The sequence below is a fragment of the Perca flavescens genome, chromosome 16, assembly GCF_004354835.1.
Source record: "Perca flavescens isolate YP-PL-M2 chromosome 16, PFLA_1.0, whole genome shotgun sequence".
In the NCBI taxonomy this organism is placed as follows: domain Eukaryota; kingdom Metazoa; phylum Chordata; class Actinopteri; order Perciformes; family Percidae; genus Perca; species Perca flavescens.
Genome location: NC_041346.1, coordinates 2,775,786 through 2,784,957, shown reverse-complemented (window position 1 = coordinate 2,784,957; position 9,172 = coordinate 2,775,786). Strand labels below are relative to the sequence as shown.

The 9,172-nt window shown below is 45.2% G+C and overlaps 1 protein-coding gene across 1 annotated transcript; it reads right to left on the bottom strand.

Moving 5' to 3' along the window:
- Positions 1-1,481: 1,481 nt before the first annotated feature.
- Positions 1,482-8,697, bottom strand: LOC114571127 (uncharacterized). The gene is made up of 2 exons (XM_028601941.1): positions 8,636-8,697; positions 1,482-4,038 (listed from the first exon to the last, which is right to left on the bottom strand). The coding sequence occupies exon 2, from the start codon at positions 3,539-3,541 to the stop codon at positions 2,522-2,524; it is 1,020 nt and encodes a 339-aa protein (XP_028457742.1). The 5' UTR covers positions 3,542-4,038; positions 8,636-8,697; the 3' UTR covers positions 1,482-2,521.
- Between the last annotated feature and the right edge of the window lie 475 nt (positions 8,698-9,172).

Sequence of the window (9,172 nt, the reverse complement as noted above, 5' to 3'; positions counted from 1 at the left end):
CACAGACGGACAGAGCAGTAGAGACAAGATTACATTCAGGCTCGATTTTCTAACCTGTCCTGGGTCAGCTATGAAAAGACAAGCACTGTAATTTTTTGTTTTGGTGTGCGCACCACATTGACTTCTGTAAGAACGGGGCTGGCCATGTAGGGAGGTGTTCGGGGTGATGGGTGGAAATTAACACACAGGACTTTCAAGCCAGGGAGCGGAGTTCGATTCCCGGGGAAAACAAGACTTTCACCCAGGAAATAGTTGTTCCTTAGGAGTATTTTAATACAAACCACAAGCTTTGTCTTAACTAGTCGTTTTGGTGCCTAAACTTGACTTTTGTCGCTGCATAATGCGGAGCACCATAGGGGTTTTACAGAGCTCTGTACCGGCTAAATAATTTACATTTACTAACTGCCACTGATACGACCCAGCTGTGACGGAGCTCTGTAGCCGATGTCACGTGACCAGCCGGAGGCCTCCTAATTTTCGTATGATATCATACAAACTGGTCCAAAGAAAAATCTACCTCTGAGGAATAATAAAGTGCACTTTACAGATATCCATTAACACAACCACATAAAGACATGGTGAATTGTATATAGAAACTACTGTATGAGTGACACTAAAGTTGTATTGTCTACGCAGACTCTGACACTGCTCCCTCACCCCTACAGATAACTGCTCTCACACGCCATGATTTAGTGGCTGAACTGATCAGAGATCAGATAAATGCCACAGCAGCTCTCTGAGTCTTCAGTATAATTGTATGTGTTGAAATCCCATGGAGCAGCTTTAAGGAGATGGGAAGAACAACCGCTAATTTTAGTGTCACTTCAGCAGCCATTATCACAGGGGACAAACCTGAGAGTGGTTATTTCCACAGAGCCATAAAGATAATGCATAGGCCTATGTCTTAGAGAAATGGATGCTAGTGTCTCGGCAGGGGGGCGTGTGCGTTTCAAAATCCACTAAGTAGGCAAGGAGAGGATTTAAAAGTATAACAAGTATTTATTTAAGTAAAATCATAAGAGCATAAATGTGTACACGGGTCCAATTGAGCAGGCACACAGGCTTCTCTCATCAGACTGAATTTTCTGGCTTATACATGAATTCATATATCGGTCTCTAAGAGCATTTTGATTTGTTTATTAAAAGTTGGAGGAGTACCGTGGTTTAGACTTAGCCTCCCCTGGTTGGTGCACAGACTGGTCCCAGTCTTTTGGCACACGCCCTCTTCATCAGTTGTTAGGCAGACTTTAACTATGCTGATGGTCAGAGAGAACAATGCGCCGCTGTTGCCTGTCACAGGTTGAGGAGTAACTTATTCTCATGGTCAAACTGATATCAAACTGATATTAACTTTGTTGCTGCACTCTTGTTGCTTTCTGACCACCGTCATACAGTGCTGCTTTCTGCACGTACAACAGTATTCTTTTCTCATTTTGCATTTTGCATGTGACTAAGCTGTCACAGTGCTCTTCCACTAAACACAACTATAATTCAACTATGATTTGTATCCTCATAAAGCATAGCCAGCTTGACTGATTATTTTTATTTCTTACAGATCCCCCTTTTCACACCTCAGGTGTGAATACTACTAAGCTTAGGATTATATGGCCCTGAAACTGGTAAATAATTGGCCGCACTAGCGGAAGAAGAAGCAAGATTAATATAGCATAGCATTACATTGGTGATTCACTTCCTTCATTGTCCGAATCAGTCTCATCACCATCCTCCATCCCCAACAGGAGCATGGAGTAGGCTGGAGGAGCATCTTTCTGGGGATCTTTTTTGGTCAGTGCCACATCAATCCATCTGTTCACCAGAGTGCGACAACAAGGGATGCAACAGCATCCACAACACACCAATATGCCCACAACCACTGCCACGGACATAAGCATGGAGAGCACAATTGCTTTGTATTTGCCAAAAACGTCCTCCAGCCAACTGGTGATGGGGTTTTCAGCCACACCTGAGTTCTCTGCTAGTTCATTGGCTAGAGAGGTCAACCCCTCCAAGGCTCTAGTGATGCTACCATCCGGGGCAGTATTATTGAGAATAAATGTACAACAAGCATCTCCAAACACACACCCCCTTTTTCTGCCAACAACATGTCCAGTGCCATACGGTTCTGAAATGCCATGAGTGAGGAGGTGGCTAATTGTTCGGACACACCCCTCAGGCCATCCCTAGTCCGGTTCAAAAACCTCTGCTGGTTGTAGTATATATAATGTATCCAGTCCACATTCTTGTTTGTAGTTATCCAGGGCAGTATAGACTCAAAACCCTTTGCTATCTGATTCTGAGCTTTGAACTCCTCTGGTACACCCCTTGGTATTCCAATTGCATCTATATACACCGTACTATCTATAGACCCGAACGGGGTGCTTGGATCTCCCCATGTACCAAAACCCAAGTCAGTGTCTCTTTTAGCCCTCTTCAAGGAATGTTTGTGGTAGGTAGACTGTACTGTCTCCTCTAGCTTCCCTGCGCTAATAGGAAGCATGGTAATCGGCAATAATAGGGACACTTAGGCGCAGGTTCCCCCCCATTTAGCAGGTAAGGATGGTCTAAGGCGGGGCTGTGTCCCACACATCCACCAGACATCAGCGAGTCCCTTACTCTGATTGTTAAACATTGACTGTGTGACATTGGGAACGAACGAAGATGTGTTGTAGGTGTACATACAAAACTTCTTTGGTAGGTGTCCCACATTCATGGTAGAGCTGTCGGGTTGTGTGATGCAAGTATAGTTACGAGGGTAGGCGACCACTCCTGGAGGCGGTTGTATTGCACACACTCTGGGATACAGGAGAGACAGGGTCCTGCAGACATCACTTTCCATGGTCACATCACTGTAAAGACTTAACATACAATTATAACCAATAAGGTCGTCCACAGGTGAGAGTGGGAATGGTACTGTCCCCAAATGAGGTCTTGCTTTAGCACAGATAACACAGTCAGACATTTTATGCGTTCTAGCAGTATATTTCATCATTTTGAGCCACGTGTTACCTGAGGGTGTGAAACCAGTTTCCATCTCCAACCTTTCCTCAATGGTAAAGTCCTCTAGGTTCAAATATTTTACTAATGGCCCTTTAGAGTCTTTCAGGACACCCATACCTGTGTTCATTGCGTCAACCTGGGCAGTAATGGATGTGGACGGTGTATTATTACTCCATGGGTCTGTGACTCGAATGATGAACTGTCCTAATGGATCTTTCCCTTCAGCATACAATCCCATAACATAAGTCCCTGCATCCTCTGGTTTTGGATCCTTCAACATCACATATATAGGATTACATTTCTGTTCCTGGCATCGTCCTTCCTGCTTTCTACCTACACTCAGTCTGGATTTCAGGTCCCTATGTGTTATCGTAAGGTGCATTGTATCATATGGTTCACATCCCACATTTCCCCAATCTGAGCCTGTGTTAGCTATGGCACACTTCCAACTGCTACACCACTTGTCTGAGTTGGTCATGACGCATATGTACTGTATATAACTTCCTCTCTTCTGTCTTTGGTGGTGCATGGCACTATGTCGCATAGGTCTAATAGGGCTGTGCTTGTGTATCCCCTAATAAATGACAATGTGATCTGTCCCTTTGTTCTAGTCACCTGAACCTTCCTCTGTCATATTTGGTATCTATGAACCAAAATAACAACATAACGAGTATGGCTGTAGATATTAGCATACCTACCCAGACCTTCCATGTGCATCCATAGTAGTATTTTTGTCTGGGTTCACTCCCTTGGCCTGATTGCCTAAGTTTGAATGGGAGCGGCATTGTTGATCAAATCAGCTCTAACTTCCCTCAAATCACGGGAAGGTGTAGGTGCTGGGGCACAATGTGTCAGGTGGTGCCAAGCAGCTCCTGCCCGGCCTTTTACTTGGACAGAGTGTGAGGTAACCTCCCTCACTTCATACGGTCCAAGCCACCTGGGCTCGGTCCACTTTCTCTTGTGGACTTTCACTCGCACCCAGTCACCTACCTTGACACTGCTCCGGGGCTCCTCTTCTCCCGGGGTCTGTGCTCTGGCGACCTGTTCAGATAAAACTGAAGTAAGACTGGTCAATGCCTTCATGTAGTCATCATATTCTTGTTTACACACATCCAGGGATGGCATATGACCTCCATCCCTGGGTGGGCCTGGCATTTTTCTTCCAGTCAGTAACTCATGAGGAGATAAGTGTGTGTCGGATCCTGGGGAACTGCGCATGGACATAAGAGCTAACGGCAGTGCTTCTACCCATGTTAGTTTTGTACCTTCACATGCTTTAGCGATTTTTCTTTTCTGTGTCTGGTTGGCCCTCTCCACTAATCCCTGTGATTGTGGATGATAAACTGACCCATATCTGTGTATCTGAGTGCCACCATAGTTCTTTCATGTTTGTAAGGGTTCTTCTGGTTCCCTCATGGGTGGGGCCGTGCATGGTTGGGAACAATAGTCAACATAGCTTTGCCGGAGCCACTATGTGTCCAGTGTGTGACCTCCAAATGCAGTCTTTATCCTTGCATGCTCCTTTTCTCTGCCATTCTGAATGTTCATATGGTCCGGTCTCTTCTTGGATGTCATTTATGTTTTCTGTGGTTAGTTCTGTTGGTCCTCCCTCTGGTTGCAGTGTCATTTGTCTGGGAGTGTACCCTCCAACTTCTTTGGCTCTTTGGTCTGCTGCTTCATTTCCTTTTGCCACCCTTGTGTCTGCTTTGGCATGTCCTTTGCACTTCATTATTGCCACTGCTGCTGGCGCTTTTACTGCTTCCAGTAGGGTTACCAGTTGATCCTTGTGCTTGACAGGAGTCTTGCTGGTGGTCAGGAAATTCCTCTTCTGCCATTGTGGTCCATCTATATGCACCGCTCCATGTGCGTATGCTGAGTCTGTGTAGATATTGACCCTTTTCCCTTCTGACCACTGCAGTGCTTTTGTGAGTGCCAATATTTCAGCCATTTGTGCTGATGCAGGTTGTGGTATTATTCCTGAGTCCACTTCGGTGTGTGTACCATCTGCGTGTTGTTCCATCACCGCATAAGCAGCCACATTTCCATTTTCTCCTTTGTAGCAGCATCCATCTGTGTACAGCCAATGTTGTGCATCTGGCAGAGGTTCGTTTTTCAGGTCTGGCCTGAGTTTCAGTTCTTGTGCTGCCACTTCTTCACAGCTGTGGGGCTTTCCGTGTCCCATTTTGTCTGCCAAATTGATGGCTGAGGTTACAAAAGTGATGTGGGGTTGTCTCAGCTCCTTCTGTATTTTCAGTTTTCGTTCAGTACTGAACGTGAATGCATTGCTCTGCAGGACTGCGGTCACTCCGTGGTCCGTGTGGATCTGCAATGGGTGATGCATGACCAGGTGGGTAGTTTTTTGGACAGCTTTCGATATTGCAGCCAGATGTTGAGCACAGGATGTTTGTCCTTGTTCAATAGTGTCCAATTTCGAGCTGTGGTAGGTTAGCACTAACCTGTCTCCCCCTTTTTTCTGGAAAAGAGCAGCATGAACATGTCCGTTCTTGACAGAAACATCAAGATGAAATGGAATGGTGTAGTCAGGTGCAGCCAATATGGGGGCCTGGGAGAGTGCTTCCTTAGTGAGGAAGAAGGCAGTTTCAGCTTCAGGAGACCATTGGAGGAGAGCATTTAGGTTTCTGTTTCCAGCTTCAGCCACTAGGTCTCTGAGTGGTTGGATGAGGAGGGTGTAATCAGGGATATAGTTTCTGCTGTACCCCGTCAAACCCAGGAAAGACAACATGTCCTGTACTGTTTCTGGGCGAGGATGCTGGAGAATGGATTCTCGATGTTGGCTGGATAGGGTCTGACCTGTGGCAGAGACTTCTCTTCCCAGGAAGGCAACCTTCCTCCTGCAACACTGGACTTTTTCCTTCTTGACCTTATAACCTTTGGATGCAAGAAATGACAGGATGGTTCCTGTAGCTTGCAGGCAGTGCTCAGCGGAGGGTGTACCAATGAGAATGTCATCCACATATTGGAGCAGGATGACGTCTTCTGGCAGAGAGATTTGGGTTAGGTGTTCTCTGAGTACGTCATTGAAAATGCCAGGAGAGTCTCTGTAGCCTTGGGGCATTCTGGTGTAGGTGTACTGGGTGCCACAGAAGGTGAAAGAAAATATGTGTTGAGAGTCATGGTGGAGTGGGATGCAGAAGAAGGCATTGGCCAGGTCAATGACAGTGAAAAAAACTGTGAGAATTATGTATGTTCTGTAGAGCCAAGTATGGGTCTGGAACAGGCCGAACATCTGGCACCGTGGCTTGGTTGATGGGTCTGATGTCCTGCACCATTCTCCATCCTTTTCCAGGTCCTTTTGTCACAGGAAACAGAGGTGTGTTCCAGTCACTCCAGGTGGGGACTAGAACTCCAAGAGCCCAGCGACAGTAGGAGAGATGCCTTCAGTTTGGTCTTGGGAGAGTCTGTATTGTGGTTTCCAGATGACCTCACTGGGTTAAAGCCCCAGCCCCCCCTTTTTGGGGTCTGTCTCTCAGGTCATATACTCTTCTTGCTTCATCCATGACCTTCGCTTCTCCTTCAAACACACCTTGCAGCTGAAGTTTCTGCATGCCTCCATCGTGTGGGGGACCCCTTTTGGTGAAGTGTTTTATAATTCTGTGTTGCTGTTCATCTTCATCGTCAGTAGAGGATACGTCAGATTCCTTCAAGCTAACTGCTGAGGTGTGGCTGGAGAAGGTATAGTCAGAGTGTTGGGAGCCTTTATCTGAGGGGGCATACTCATTTACAAATCGATCAAAAGGTGGTCTCACTTGCAGACCCCCTCTAGGAGTGCTCTGGGACTGAGGTTGGGGCAGGAGTTGAGGCGTTGATTGTGATGGTGGCAGTTGGAGTGATGCAGTGTATTGTCCTGGGGGTCCTTGGCCTGATGGTGACTGTGTCCCAACCATGGATTCCCCCTTGAGCTGGCTCATTTCTGCTCTGGTGTTTGTCAATTGTGTCAGTCAGGTTGGCTGTGCATTTCACCAGATTTGCCAGGTCGTTGTGTTGGGGGATGTCCAGATCCAGAACTCCTCCATTCACTTCCAGCACACCTCTCTTTACTGGCACCACAGGAGCTTGAACCACTGTTATAGCCTCGTAGGATGGAGTTGCTGTTGGTTGTGGTAGGGAAGGGTACACGCTGGCAGTGGCTGTGGTTGGGTTATTATTAGTCTTTTCTGGTACTACTTCAGTTGTGCCACCAGATGTTGCCAACTTATCATTTTTCCTTTTCAGTTTACCCAGCAGTTCAGTCAGCGCCCTTGTGACATCTTTCTCCACAGCCTTCTTTTGTTTACGCCCCCATGCAGGCCCCCCACCTACTACTCCCTTTCCCTTTCCATTCTGTGTCTGCCACTCGTGCCTGACTCTCTGCTCTGATATTCAAAGTTCTCAATACACTCTCATCTCTCCCTATGTCTGCCAACAGTCCTTCCTTTCCCACTTAGAGTATTTTTTTCCCTGTCTCAACCCATTGTTTCTGCTGCCCCCCCTAGTTTCACCAACAGAAAAGCTTTCAGTTCTTCCATTTCAGCACTGTATGCACAATCTTTCACTTCTTTATGCCATGATACAGTTCCCAACAGCACCCGAAACACACTATATATAAGAAACCGTATATATTTTCAACGAACAATTGTCTCTGCTTTTCAAAGTGTCAATTTGACTCTGTAACATCAGTCTGTCTCTTGTCCTGCTGTATGTTGCTCTCAAAATCTGAGTCTAGCTCTAAACTCACTTCGTCACCACTACCTGTTACTGTTTCACTCTTTTCCTAAAGTGTTCTCCCCTGTCCGTTTGGAAACTTCACACAATGAACCTTCACTAGTAATTGTTTCTACTTCAAGCTGTGCCTTATTAATTTTATCCTCTTCACAGTATACCTCAAAATCAAACAGTGCTCTAGTAATTTTATTCTCTTCACAATATATTTCAAAATCTGCCTCCGTATCGAAATGTAAAACGTTTTCTGTCATTGCATTGAATAACCAACCATTGGCTTTTTACAGTATCTACCAACCAACCGACTGCGATTCCTCTAATTAAGTCAAATTAAACCAACTCTCCGATTTTTCTAACCAAGAGCTTTTTACGGTTTTATTTCACCCAATGTACTCAAGTTTCCGACCAGTTGTAGATCAAAAGCTTTTTACAAGTCTCTTATAGCCAATTTATAGGTCTCGTCAGACCATTGAACCTTCGAAGGTTTACCTCTTTGATTTTAGTTTTGCCCAACTCTCCGGTCTCAATGAACCAAGAGCTTTTTACAGGTCTAATTTAGATTTAATTTTTGTTGCCCAACTCTCCGATCACAGTGGACCAAGAGCTTTTTACAGGCTAATTTAGATTTATTTTTTGTTGCCCAACTCCCCGGTCACGGCGGACCAGGAGCTTTTTACAGGCTAATTTAGATTTATTTTTTGTTGCCCAACTCCCCGGTCACGGCGGACCAGGAGCTGTTTACAGGCTTTCTTTAGATCTAATTTTCGTAATTTTAAACATAATTTCGTTTTACTGTTTAGTTTTCTTTAATACTCTTAAGATTTCATTCAATTTACCAACGGCACTCTTGTTCTTCTTCACTCAAAAATTTGGTTATGCTCAATGTGCAGAAGTTAGATATTAACAGGTCTCTGCTTACCTTATTTTTGACAGCGCGCTGTTTTGAGTGAAGGAAAAACTGGAGTCCGTCCTGTCTGCTCGATTCAGGGGAAAGTCCTCTGGCGCCACTTAGTGGATCGTTTCACTTTGTGCATTTCAAAATCCACTAAGTAGGCAAGGAGAGGATTTAAAAGTTTAACAAGTATTTATTTAAGTAAAATCATAAGAGCATAAACGTGTACACGGGTCCAATTGAGCAGGCACACAGGCTTCTCTCATCAGACTGAATTTTTCTGGCTTATACATGAATTCCTATATCAGTCTCTAAGAGCATTTTGATTTGTTTATTAAAAGTTGGAGGAGTACCGTGGTTTAGACTTAGCCTCCCCTGGATGGTGCACAGACTGGTCCCAGTCTTTTGGCACACACCCTTTTCATCAGTTCTTAGCAGACTTTAACTATGCTGATGGTCAGAGAGAACAATGTGCCGCTGTTGCCTGTCACAGGTTGAGGAGTAACTTATTCTCATGGTCAAACTGATATCAACTTTGTTGCTGCACTCTTGTTGATTTCTGAC